Source organism: Apaloderma vittatum, unplaced genomic scaffold, assembly GCF_000703405.1.
Source record: "Apaloderma vittatum isolate BGI_N311 unplaced genomic scaffold, ASM70340v1 scaffold11022, whole genome shotgun sequence".
Lineage (NCBI taxonomy): Eukaryota > Metazoa > Chordata > Aves > Trogoniformes > Trogonidae > Apaloderma > Apaloderma vittatum.
The window spans coordinates 78,472-92,632 of NW_009703126.1; the positions used below are offsets into that span (position 1 = coordinate 78,472).

General features: G+C 37.5%; 1 protein-coding gene across 1 annotated transcript in view; it reads left to right on the forward strand.

The window, feature by feature from the left end:
- ADAMTSL3 (ADAMTS-like 3) overlaps positions 1-12,422 on the forward strand; it is a gene marked incomplete at its 5' end in the record, with an annotated part of 87,836 nt that extends 75,414 nt beyond the window's left edge. The window contains 8 exons of the mRNA XM_009864517.1: positions 434-616; positions 2,685-2,804; positions 3,571-3,783; positions 6,205-6,388; positions 8,898-9,102; positions 9,968-10,077; positions 11,578-11,792; positions 12,313-12,422. Of these exons, the coding sequence (XP_009862819.1) occupies positions 434-616; positions 2,685-2,804; positions 3,571-3,783; positions 6,205-6,388; positions 8,898-9,102; positions 9,968-10,077; positions 11,578-11,792; positions 12,313-12,422 (1,340 nt within the window). The remainder of the gene's footprint in view (positions 1-433; positions 617-2,684; positions 2,805-3,570; positions 3,784-6,204; positions 6,389-8,897; positions 9,103-9,967; positions 10,078-11,577; positions 11,793-12,312) is intronic.
- Between the last annotated feature and the right edge of the window lie 1,739 nt (positions 12,423-14,161).

Genomic DNA, 14,161 nt, shown 5'->3' on the forward strand with positions numbered 1-14,161 from the left:
TTTGGTTGTTTTTGTTGAGTGTTTTTTTCCTTTATTTTTAATTAGAAATTGGATATTCATTCCTTCCTTCATATACTCTGCCATGCAGGTTGAATGAAAAGTTCCTGAGCAGATCCTTACCTCAGTTTGTCCTTATTGAACCACGTTTCATTTGTAGGACAGGTAGCGGTGTTTAAAGCTGCTCTGTGAGCTTGCCTTGCAGTGCTTAACCTTTGAACTTAGTGGGATGCTGAGTTATCAGTAGGTTTCACAACTGAAGTTTTGTTGTGAGTGGAAAAATTACTTGTTTTTTTGCAGTGTTGTTACTTGGGTTTATGCTGTCTGTGAAATGATAAAGGAACTTCCAGTTCTTGGGTGTTATGGTAGCAGTTAGCAATATAAAACCTACGGTCTATCTCTCACATTAAATGTTTTAATTCCTTGCATTTTAAAGGTGTTCCCCAACCAAATGTAACGTGGTTTAAAAAGAGAGACGTTGTACAAACCAATTCTTTCTCGGTTTTGAATGGCTCTTTATTTCTGAGGAATGTTTCCTATGAAGATGCAGGAACATACACTTGCAGAGCAACTAACGCTCTTGGAAAAGCTGAAGCTGTGTCTGTTCTTCACTTACCTGGTAAGTGCTAAATGAGAATTCCTTATCTATGACCAATGAGCCACTTCAAGTATGAAGTTTAAACAATAAAAGATTTGGGGGGGATGTTTAACATCTTATTGTGAACTTGGAATTTTTGGTTGCCTCTGACTCCTTGGGATCTGTTCTCTGTTTTGAGTTTCCTGTAATAGTGGATGATTTGACTTGTGACTTCTTCAAAAGTTGTTCCATCTTCTTGCTTCTAGGCAGCAAATATCAGCTCTTAAGTCAGCAGACACATTAAAAAACTAAATCCACTGTCATATTGCATTGCTCCCGGTGCTTTTGTCTAGGGAAACAGGGCAGACTTGAGTTACTCAGAAAATCTGCAGGCAAGTGGAGTGAAATTAAATCAAACGCTGTTTGGGGGTTTTGGTGGTGTTTTTGTTTTGTTGGGGTTTTGGTAGTGAAATAATAATAATAATAATAATAATAGTTATTATTATTACCAATATAATGTAGGGACATGGAAACAAAAAAAAAATCTGAACTGCTAACTCTCAGAAAATTTAAAGAAAAATTCCATTTAAATGACTCTCTTCTAAGTATATTAATAATGTAATATTATATAATACAATCATGCCTTGCAAATAGCTCCAATAAATGAATCATTGAGCTCTAGAGATTAACTTTCTCACTATTCTGCTGCACAAAGTGCAACCCAGTTGCACGTGGCCAATCCTGCTACAAAGCTTTCTTTCTTAGGCTCATGTGTGCAGGTCAGGTTATAGATGTTCGGATCTCTTGGCCAGGGAAGACGTACCAAAGACATAATAGGAGCCTCTGTGTCAGGATGACTGTAGACTGAAGTTGCCTTCATGGTTTCAATTTTCCTGCGGTACATCCAAACTTCAGATGTTCCAGAGAGGAATAATATTATAATGACAGGGAAGATTGCTCATAAGAGACTGAACTTCATTTCTATTCCTGGTCATATGACATTAGTTTAAATAAATCTTGAGTGGATAGAGGAAGGCCAAACTCTGCAATTTTTTTGGCTTTGCAAAACTGTAATGAAATGGGAGGACTTCTGGTGTCAGGACTTGCAGATTGCACTGACTCAGTGTTGTCTAAAGCAACCCCAAGCCGACCTTTTGGACTTTGCTACAGCAATTACTGCCTGTCCCAGGGCAGTCCAACAGCAGTGCACAATCTGTGCAGCCTTTCTGATAAAAGTTCTGAGGACTGACAAGGCAACCAAGCTTTTGCCCGTGTGAGACTGGCCTCACTGTGGTTCTGCGGAGACTTTTTTTCCCCAGTGTTTACACAGACAAGCAGGAGGTTTTGGACAGACATTGCCCAACGAGGAGAAGTGTTGAACCACTGTGAAATGGCCCACACGAGTTCGAATGTAACAACAGCTTTAAATTGTTCTGGAAGGAGAATCATGGCTATTATGCATATTCATTAAAACAGAAACGTTGCCTAAGTGGCAAGAGCTGTGTGTTACTGACAGATTGCTCATGTTTTTGGCAGTTGTTCTGTCTGGTGTATGATAAAAAGCTGTTGCTATAGTGATAGGCATGTGATTCTGCATACATTACGTGATCTCTATGTATAATGAGATTTTAAAAGATTTTATCTTTCTGTTGTAGCACTCTATCATAATTCCATTTTATAGAATAGAGGAATTGGCCTGATTACACTGAGATAATTATTTTTCTTAAAATTTCTGTATGTGAATGCTGGTAATGAAATAATAAATAACATTGTCATGAGAAACAGGAAATACATCATACATTCTGTAAATCTCGTTTTTACTCAAAGTGTTACAGGCTTGTTTTTTTAATAAATAAATTTCAGTAAACTTGATTAATTGAGAAACTTGCATAAGCATTGTAAATAACTTCTGTATTTCCCTGTTTACATACCTGAAGTATGTTTGTTAGATGGACAATTGAACTGCATAAATGCAGTTGATCCTAAAGAATTCCGAAGTGCTTTTATCCTTCTGCCCCTTAAATAGCATGTTTACTATTTTGATAGATATATTTTTTTAGCATTGTGATTTAATTCTTGCTAAGATGAGATCTTATGTGTTGCATTACAGAACAAAGACTTACAGACAATAACACTCTGTTGTCAAAGGGAAGCAGAAGAAAGCGTGTCCTAATGGCGTCTGGAATTGGCACAAATGTCAGTGTGGTACCTGGAGATCCACTAAGAATAGGTATGTTGTGTTTTCCGTTTTGTCATTTAAATTACATTCTTTTAATTAAAATGGAGGGGCACCCCTGGAGAAAGTGAATGTAATTCCTTACAGTTCAGGTTTGGCGACCACCTGGATTTCCTAACTGTATCTCAGCTTTCTGTTATCGGGGAGAGAGCCTCAGAGCAAGAGAAACAATTATTTTTTGATTTGACTTCTCATGAAGTGTTTTAAAATGGTGATCCTTCAGGCATCCTTTCAGTGACTCACAATGAGACTGTTTTTAAGCTTCATTGAAAATTATGGGAGGGAATTCAACTTGCCTTAGAACTGACTCTTTTATTTTTCCATCTAAATAAATACCTTTCTTTCCACCCCTGCTTGTGCCTGTGGAGTGAAAATGCAGAAATTTCATCTAATGTGTTAATTTTCTTTCCAAAACAGGTAGAAATTCTTTCATTATAAACCTATTTGCATATTATAGAGTCTAGGATAAAATCTTAATTTTATTTAAATAATTGTTGCCCCCACACCTCCTTTGTTTGTACAGAAGTTAAGAACTTACTGAAAGGGAAAATATGCAGAGCTGTGGTATTTATCAGTTTACACAACTGATAACCCAGTTAGGATTTCGGGCCGTAGTATGGACTTCAGTGAATTTATGCATACTCTTGTTTTTTATTTAGAATGGTAGGGTCTTTTAGGAAGAATCACACAATCATACATACTTATTGACAAACATTTCAGCTTGTTTAGAAAAACCTGCTAAAATACTGCTGAATTTCAGGTTGCCCGGTGCTGCCCAGCTACAGAAGTACCGTCCACTGGCTTTTTGGAGGCAGTCCAATTGAAAAAGTAAAAGCTTTGGAATACCGAACCCTGGTTGGGGGTCGTATCCTTGAGGTGAACACCAACTCCGGTCAATTTGCTGGACGATTCCAGTGTTGGACTTCAGCTAGTGCAAAACCAATGTCAGTTTGGGTAAATGTCAAGAAGGAAGGTTTGTTGAAAATTATATGACAAATTCTTAAATTTTAAAATATTTTCTTTCACTCTGTAGAGACTTTCCTGAAACCTAACCTGCATAGAAAATAATTCATAAATACACATTTAATTTCACATATGTGAATAGCCCCATCTAAGTGAATAAACACTGTCCATACTCGGAGCTGGATATGAGAGGCAGTGTGTATCCAAATATCATGTAGAGGTTCTCATTTCTTGCATGTGTAGCTGAGAAGCTGAATGTTGCTTGATTCACTGTCTTCCTGATTAAACAGTGTTAAATTAGGCATTTTTTTTCAACTTCCTGTTTGACAAATCATACAAATTGCTGCCATGATAGCCCACCAAAACTGACTTTGAGGTCATCTTTGGAAATATCTTAATTATAATTCAAACAATTGTAATTATATTGACATATTCCACTGCCATTACAATGGTACAGTATTCATCTTATTGCAGTCATCCTTAAACATATCTATATGCTAGGATACACTGCACACTCAGCATTTTCAGTGTTAAGTTCTCAAGAACATTTTGTAATGTTTTTTGATGTAATATGCTTGCACATGACTATGTTTCTATTAGTATGTTATAAAATGTGCAACTGAGGATTGTAGAGGAATTTGACAAGGATCTTATATAGGTACCAGCAGAACAGTAGGCTGTATCTGCAAACATTTTATGAAGATTAAAATATTTAAAGTGCTTTAGAAATTAATTACTTTATAATTGGGCTTTTAAAAAGGGAGTTGGGAACTTAGATCCTACTAAGAGTGTGACATCAGAGCACCAAACTCCATTTTACAGTTTAAAAACCACACAAAACTTTAAACAGTCAGTACCCAAGGAATGCAAATCAGGTTTAAAAACAAGTGTCTACTGAAACTGAAAATTTTTCTATATTAACCTATCCATATTATTTGGCTTACTGTTTGTGCAAAGGATTTGAGCAGTAAGACCAGATCTTGCAAATCCCCTACACTCTGTGTGTGTTCTCAGTGACAGCTGGTCGATTGCTTTTATGGGAGAGAATGGTTCCAGTGTGCGTGGAGCTGCAGAGGGTTACATTTACAAAGTAATTTCACTGAAACGTATCCAGGATCAAAATGTTTATTTTTAAAATCAAAAGTAAATCAAAATATTAATGAACTGAATCAGAAAATATCCTATTAGGCTTTATCAAAAATTTATACGCAGGCCTTTATCCTAATGTAAATCTCATAAAAGTTAGAATTTCTGAACAGGTCTAGCCAGGTATTGAACTACCCACCCATCGTCTTTACCTGGACTGCCTTTTTGTTGCTCAGTACAGTTTCCAGCCAGACTGGTCAGTATTTTGGGAAGATTCCATTTTCTAGGCGTGAGCTTTAACTCTGATGCTTATTTAAATGGTTCATCACTGAAGTACCCGTGCGTTCGTGAGACTGCAAAATCTCTTTTGGTGGTTTTTGCACAGTAGGCATATTGAGGGCACTTCTGAGCGGTGTCATCCTAGTTAAACAAACAATACAGTCTCTCCATCATAGCTGCAGTCAGTAAATTTAACTGTTTCTACTTTGAAAAAGGCCCTTTTGTATTATTTTAAGAAACCTAGAAGTAATAAGGAAGTATTGAAAAACAATAAGTTAAAGAATTCATTATGTGCTGGAAGAGTGAGCCTGTGGACACAGCTGGTAGCTATCAATTATTCTTGGTTATTACAGAAAAATCCAACTCCTTCTGTGATCACATAAAAATCTGTCAACATTGCATAGTACTTCATCTTTTACCAAGTGTCAAAAAAAAAATCATGGGGGAAGGGGTAAATGTGGAATTGTGACTAAATATAAAGGTAGTAATTGTTATAGGTGATCGGGTTTTAATATAAAATGCTCTTAAAAATGAATTAGTTTTTCATCTTGCCAGACACCTCGGTGGCAAATTATTTATGCATTAAATACTTTTCTGTAGTTTAGTATAGGATTCTCTTAAATCCTAGAATTGTATGAAGGGTCTGGAGTAGGATGAGTTTTCTTCAAGGTAAACTTACTGTAGAACAGCAGGAAACCTAGAGAGCCCAATTTACAGTTTCCTCTTTTTAATGCTCATTGTGTAAAAATGTTATGAAAGTTTTAAAATAAGTTCATCAGTTTCTACTGTGAGTCAGGTTCTGCCCTTCGCGTGCACATATGCTGATCCCATTTGCCTTCCAGAGAACTTCACGCTCGTGTGTGAGAGCTGAACTTGAGAGGGAGCTGAGTAGGACTAGGTTCTACTTTGGCTTACGGTTCCTTTTCACAGTGCTGAAATATTTGGATTTTTTACAGAGGATGTGGTATCTATCTAGCTTACAGAATGTGCTGCCAACTCAATTAAAGTGTGACACAGTTAAAACATATATTGCCTTTCTCACACTACTTTCCATTGTATTTCTTAGATTATAAATGGGAATATGCTGAGTGGAGCACTTGCTCTGCTAGCTGTGGGAATTCAGGAACCCGCTCCAGAAGACTACAGTGCGTGAATGCAGAGAAACAGGAAGTAAATGAATCACTATGCAGAGAGCTGGAAAAAACAGTGATTATTTACCAGTCATGCAACACAGATGATTGTCCTGCCAGGTAAACTCCTTTCTACTCTATGTTTACTTTGTGCGTATTAAAATGCACTTACAACCTCCTGAAATTGTTTCTGGGTTCATACTCTGAATCTGAAATGTGAGTTTTATTTAATCATTAACCCTAAAGCATGAGAGATGTGAAAATGGATCACGGGCAAGTAGGGGAACACATGATTAATCTGAATAAATGAGATTTGTGCAAATCTCCACGCTGCTGTAGCAAGTCCTGCTGCTAACACAGGAACACCTTGAAAGCTAAGCTGAAGGTCTCTCCAAGACATTGTGACGTGCTAGTTTTGTGGAATCTGTGCCAAAGCAGAGAGAGAAAACTCGTTGTGTTTTAGAGCAGCCAGGATACTCTGTGTTCGCCTCCTTTGCTTCCATGCCAGCAGGGCCCTGAGTAGGGTGTTTACTGTGAAATGCCTCGCTTGTCTCTAATGCCTCTCACCAGTGTCACGCTCCTTGCATGTCCTTCCCTGCCAATTTTCCCGCTGGATCAGCTGGGATACCTTGTGATCTCAAGGCAGAAAATCTTTGTGTGACAGGCAAGTATGCCACAACATCTGATTCCTAAAGCCGAAAACCTTCCCTTCAGACTTCTTAAGTTGCACTGAGCATTCCAGCTCAACAAGGTGTTGTTCTAGATTTTTAGCAGGAAATTCCACAGGACTCCTCAAAACAAGTGCTTTTCATTGTGTAAAAGAATTGGCCATCACTGTCAGCAGCATAAAAATCTGTGAGGGATGAAAAGCAATGCATGCATTTTGGAGTTTTCACTCACTGGAAAATGTTTGGAAAGAAGTGTTAAGACCTTAACTGACATTGTGGGGGTGCATCTTGCCAGTATGTTCTAAACTCTTGTTCTAGATACACAAAACATGGCAACAGATAAATATCAGGAGAAATTTGTTTATATTTCCTTATTAGCAGCCAAAAAACCAGATCATCTTAAATTGTGAGTCTGAACTCCAGCCAGCCCATAGCAAGCAAACTCTATGCCAGTGGAAAAATCCTGAAATGGAACTAATAATTTGAAGCACACAAATTCAGTTGCAGGTTTCCCTCTTAAAATCCAGCCATTCACAGCAGATGGCAGTTAGGGGGTGGTACTAGAGGGCCTGGTGCTCCCCTGAGCAAGGTCATGCCTTCTCAGCAGACTGCAGTGTGCGATTTAGCAATCTGCTTAACACTGACCCAGACTGTTCATCATAAAACCCCGGTTATTTCAGATAGTTAAACAGACTGGGACCTAAATTCTCCCTTCTGAAAATGCTTAGGTTTATTTTGCTTTTAATTTGGCTTTCTCTATTTGCCAGGGATATTGCATGTGTACTAATGTAATTTGCCGTGAATTATCCATATAGGCTAGCATACAAATTGTTTTTCTTTTATGAGGTATTCCGTGCTTCCTATATAGGAGATGCCTGGAGAATAGCCCTGTGTTTCTAGTGCCTCTAGCTTCTCCCCCTTCCTTGTGATCACTGGCCTGGGAGGGAGGTGCAAAATATTCAAACTTCCCTTTCCACTTCCCTACTTACTAATTTCTGCACAATCTTCTCATCCAAAGGGAACTCTTCAGAAAGTATCCAGAGAATTATAAAGGCTTGAGTTGTGCAGTCAGTGTCGTGGGCCCTAATTATTCAAAGTGGTTTTCATGTGTTTAATCACTTCTCTGCAGCACAGCATAGAAGTACAGTTAAGCAAATACAAAGGTTTAAGCATGTCCTTAACTTGTGTTTTAAGTATTTACCGAATTTGGGTCTTGCTGACTTGGTACGCATGTGCTGCACGAGACGTTTGCAAAAGTACTTGAGCTTTAAGAGGGAGAAAAAGACAAGGGTCTAGATTGTAAAAGATTAATCTTCCTTGGATGGATATGAACTATTTGACTGTAAGAAAATGAAATAATTGCTAAAGAGAATAGAGTATTTTTGCTGTTATTGCAGTTGTGCTATACACAAACTCCCATTCTGTATTTCTAACCTAGATTTATGAGAAAATCACGTTAAACTCTATTACCACCTGCTGCTTCCCTAGTATTGTTCCTAGCTGCCAAGACAGGCTAAATCCTTGTAACTTCTAATCAATAAGTAACGTGTTCTGGTTGAGCCTGTCTAGCAAGATCTTGATGTAATAAATGTGGATGAGTTATGGCACCTTTCGCCTTAGTAGTAACTAAATCAGTGCTATTCATTTCGGAAGTTACAAAAAAAAATATGCTGTCCTTCCAGAAATGTTAAATCTGAGGGGATCTATAGGTTTTACCTAGTATAACCTTTCGGGTAATAAGCGTGCTAAGTTCTGTTAGCAAGCATTGAGCCATAGTTATCCTAGAAGTTGTTAGATAACCAAATTGCTTAACAACTAAAAAAGCTTATTCTACCGTTAGTCACATCTAAAACCTGCAATGACAGTTCTTTTCATTTTTAATTGCAAGCAGATCGCTGCAAACTACTAGCAAGTTTGCAGTGCTTTCTTAGTTGCTATAAATTTGTCTCTGCATCCCATAGGTGGGTAACTAGTCCATGGTCTGAGTGCTCTGCATCTTGTGGCAATGGATTTCGCTATCGACAAATAACTTGTCAGCAAGTTAAAGCCAACGGCAGCGTGCTGGCAGTGCCACCAGATGCTTGTACACACAGAGATCGTCCTGTGGGAAGGAAACCCTGTCTGGGTCATTTGTGCACAGTGGGGGCAGGACAGACAAAAGGACAGGTAAGTTACAGGGTTTGTCTGGAAACTCATTCTGTTATAAAAGTGCATCAGTGTCATCGTGCCACTGGCTGAGCACCGGTTCTCTTGCACAAAGCTATGTAGCGCTTCAAAACAGTGAATTAGAAATCCTGGGTTTTCTCATTTTGTGACATCTGCGCTACTTTTATTTAAGATGTGATCTGAAACCTGAGTATTAGTTTCAATATATTTTAAATGCTAATCCTTTACAAAGTGTTTCTTTAAGCTAGCGTATTGCTTTTATTGCAGTCTTATAAGAGCACAGTTTGCATACTGCACTTGTGAAGTCCCCAAAGATACATGAATGTGCTTCAGAAGCGGTTGCCACAATGTTTAATACACAGAACTCTGCTTTCTTATGTTTTCTGTTTTTCTGCATTTGTGCAGTAAACTTGTGTTCATCTTGATTTATACAATTATTAACACAGTATTTACTGTTCAATGAGCAAAGTAATGAATCAAGAGGATGACTGTTGCCACATTCCAATACAGGTATTAGCAAGGCAAATTTGTGACTGTCAGAGCTACAGAAAGAGAGGTGAAACGATCACTAGAGATGTGAAATGATGAGAGCATAGACAATGGATTTAGCTTTATGAATAAGTAGGAAAGTCGGAAAGCTTTACGAATAAGTAGGAAAGTAGGAAAGCATTGCAAAATTACACACAGAGAATCCAAAATATCTAGGCCGTATCAGAACTGAGGTGTGATGGGATTGAATAAGGAGAAATACAGATCAAAAATTATGACTGGGTTGTGTAGCTGGGTAAATGCCTACAATGGTAATTTTGTTATTAACTTGGTTGTTTCTTTTTCTTTCCCCTCACCCCACTCTCTCACTGTTTAGTGTTCTGGTCACTGTGTGGGCCGCCCTGTAGGTTTACAGCATCGTCACTTTATGTGTCAACTTCATAACGGATCGTTGGTGCCCAGCTCTTCCTGTGATGGAAGAAAGAGGTATGCAATTTGAAGCAGTACAAGTTAAATTCTTTAGATGATCAAATTAAAGATACAGGATTGTCAATGCAGTGTAAATATGCAAATTCTTCTGTATCAAACACAAGGAAAGGAGGTAGTGACAGTCAGCCCTTTATATACACTGGATGAATTCAGGAAAACAAGGAGGGTAATGGGTTTGATCAGTGTCCTCCACTGTGCTAATGGCAAAACTAGAAATAGATTGAGAGAATCTTGATTCCCAGATAGAAGGTAGAAATTACAGTGAACAACATTTTGTTGTTGTTGTTAGTTCTGAACTAGCTCTCTTCTAATACTGCTTTTTTTATTCTGGTCTACTGCTGCCCAAATTTTACAAAATAGTTTTCCTGGGCCTTACTTGTGGACCATTACTGAGGTAAGCTGTACTTCTCTGCATAAGGAGGTATCATTCTGCCTCTTAGTATGTACTGTTGAGGTCTGTATCAAGTATGTACAAACTGAATGATTGAGAAGACGTGAATTATTACTTCAAAGTACACATTCTTTGTAAGAACTTTTAAAATTCATTTTACTGTCTTTGGAGAACTCCTTTCAATGTGAAAAGTACAGCTTTACATCTCCACAGAATCTTAATCAGCAGATTTGCTTGGGGCTATGCTGTAGCGCATGGATGAATGTTAGTCTGTAAAACACCATCATCTCCAAAAAACTAAACTAAAGGCAAAACTGAATGTGAGGGTCTGGGGGCACAAAACTTTGTTCCAGACCAAATGTGTAGGTAGGTCAATGAAGACCAGGGAATCAAAGAGTAACAGATACATACATGGGAGTTGTTACTGTGTTTCTATACTACTGAAGCCAGCTCGTCATAGTTCGTGCTGTAAAAGTGCTTCTGAATCGTGAGCATTTTAAGTGTTTTTGCTACACACAGCTTAAAATTTTGGCTCCACTGACGTACGTGGTGAAACTTCCATTTACTACTAAGAGCCAGGATTTCACTTTGACAGCTTCAAACGTTCAAGGAAGTTCAGTGTTGGCATACTTGTGTTTGAGAGAGATGTTATGTACAAAGCCCTTGCATCATCCAATATGCAACATTGCAAGGTCAATTAAATGTTCCTAAAGGTAAAAAAAAATAAAATCTGTTCCAGGGTTAAGGAATTGGTTTAAAGAAATGGGGCCTTGCCTTTTGTTTCTTTGTGAGTGAGGCATGATGAATGGGATCAAAATGAAATACAGGATATTCAAATCAAATGTAAGAAAAATGTTTTTTTCCTGTGAGAGTTCTCAAACACTGGAACAGGTTACCCAGAGAGATCGTATGTCTCCATCCTTGGAGATATTCAAAACACAAACAGAGATGGTCTTGAGCAACCTGGTCTAGTTTACTGTGCGCTGAGCAGGGCGTGTGGACTGATTAGTCTCCAGAAGCCCCTGCCAGACGTCGCTTCTCTCATTGTGTGAATAAGGGTTTAGCACACAAGTAAACATTTAACTGCCATTTATTTTTCTCCACAGGTCTCCTGTCAGGAGTAACTGTTCTTCGGAGGCATGTGATGTCTATTGGCGGACGGGCCCTTGGAGGCCTTGCAGTGTGAACTGTGGGAGTGGATTTCAGTCGAGACGAGTGTACTGTGTACACAGAAAGACTGACAGACCCGTGCCTGATCAGTATTGCGGACAGAGGAAGAGACCAGTGACCTGGCAACACTGCAATGTCACATCCTGTGGCAGTATGTAAATGTTTATTTATGTATGAACACAGTAATAGTTTGTAGCAGTTATATTAGAAAGTGATTCTCAGTTGTACGCTAATGATTCTGCGAGCATTTGACTGTACATCAAAGGTAAAACTATCCTCTCCAAGGAGCACTTCACAATCCTGGAGTTATTTTTCTGTGAGTAGGCCAGTTTGGTATTAAAGCCTCAAAAGCACTTTTAGAAACAGGATATTTAGGAAGTTGTTTTATGCAAACTTCCTTACGTGACTGCCAGGTGTGACTCGTAAGTCTCTAAGCAAGTTAATTCCTGGAAGATGGGGTAATTTTCTGAAACACACAATAGGTAAATGAATGCAGGGACATCACAAGTTTTATCATCTAGTTTAGCTTGAGTCCACTGTTGCCAGAAATACAAATAAAAATAATTACAAAGCTACCAGGAATCTATCAGTTCTTTGCAATTATTATGGTAAGTTTTACTATTTACCTTTTGTCCATTATAAAGCCTTTTAATGTTAAATATATTTTTCAGAAGTCGAATGCAAGGATACAACTCACTACTGTACATTTGTAAAGAAACTAAAGTTATGCTTGATAGACATCTACAAACAAAGATGTTGTCAATCATGTCAAGAAATGTAACCTCTGTGGAAAATTCATGATGCTGCAGTGAAGAGATGAGAAGAGAGGTTCATTAGACTAACCTGCTCAAAGTATATACTTGTAAATAAGATGTTAGTCATAACAGTTAAGTGGAAGCATGAGACTAATGAAGAAACAGTATTGCAGATTGATATACTGGTTGAGGGTATTTTTTCTGGGAACTTTCATTATCCACTCTTTGTAATGGAACTTTTAATATTTTAAACATTTTCATGTCTGGTTTAGGAAAATAATATAGTGGCATCATCTATAAAATTTTAAAAGTCATCACATTATCATATTTTTGGAGGGCAAAAGTGTAATCTAAAAGCACTAGCTAGTGCTTACTTTGAAGTAATGCAGCATCTGTTGACCCCTAGGTTTTAGTTTTATAGTTTTATCAAATTTAACAACAATTTTAAATTTATAAGCTGTGACTTGTAGCTGTAAAGTTTTTGGCAGCAACTTCATTTTCCTAAACAGCTTGTGCTTAAGGGCTGATCTCACAGGATATATTTTACTGATATTAGCTCTCAGATAGATACACAGAAGTACATTCAGTTTTTCATGCTTGTATTTATGTGTGTGTAATAAAAGACATTGTAGATGCTAACACAGTTTTCAATACAGCAGTAGATCTGTTTTGAATACACGAGGTGTCATCTTCCTCTTCTTCCACTTCAGTCACTACAATTGTAGTTCTGGCATGATTAGATTTTTGTACTGATTTTAAATTAGACACAAAGCTCACATTTGTGAGCGCTCTTCTCTTGCACAGCAAGTCAAACGGGGAGCCAATAAGTGGCCAGACATGTCTTGAATAAATATTTTCTTCCCCCACTAACGGGGGAAAATGTCCAAGGAAGAATTATTAATGATTAAGATAGACAAATGCAAGAAATATATTTTAAGCAGTTTTCTACCAAGATGACTTTTCATCATGACCATGAACTATTTAAATCTTTCACAGGTTGATAAATTCTGATTAGGATATTCACAAGTAAATTATTTTCCATATTGTACACGATCTTGTTAGGGCTGTAAACAGAGAGAACCCGACAGGAGGCAGCAGATAGATGTTTTTTTTCTTTTGTAGGTTCCAAACTACTGCACGTATTGGAGGTCTGAATGCTTGTATTGACTTGGATCTTGTGTTACATTACTGAACTAAATTACATGCTAATTAGCGGGGATGCTGTAAGAACAGTTTTAGAAACAGCATCCCTGCACAATGGGTTTGCATCACTGAAAATCAGATTAGCACTACTGTATAGAAAATGTTTAATGTGGACGATTGTGTCCAAGGCTGACTGCAAGGAGAGGATATTCCTGATCATTACCTTTTCAATCAGCAATGGGTCTTGCTTGTTTAAGCAGTTTTTTAAATTAAAAGAAAACATTTGTAAGATAATTTTGTAGATATTTATTGTCTGATTTAAAAGTGCAATATTTTATTTTGTACAGTGTTTAATAAAGATTTGTGGACATATATTTTTTCTTATTATCAAAATTTCTTATTCATGTTTTTCCTTTATATTTAAAGTTTCCAAATGTTAACACATAGCATTTTTTTGTTGCTTTAATTTTGCCTTTGATTAAGTATGCATGCTATACAGAGCAGTGCTGTAAATGTTTGTTATTGCAATTGGCATGACATTCCTCTGTAGATTATTTTCTTGCTTTTCCAGTAACTGAAGATTTTAGATTTCTTGAATGTAGTTTTGATATTTCTGAAATAA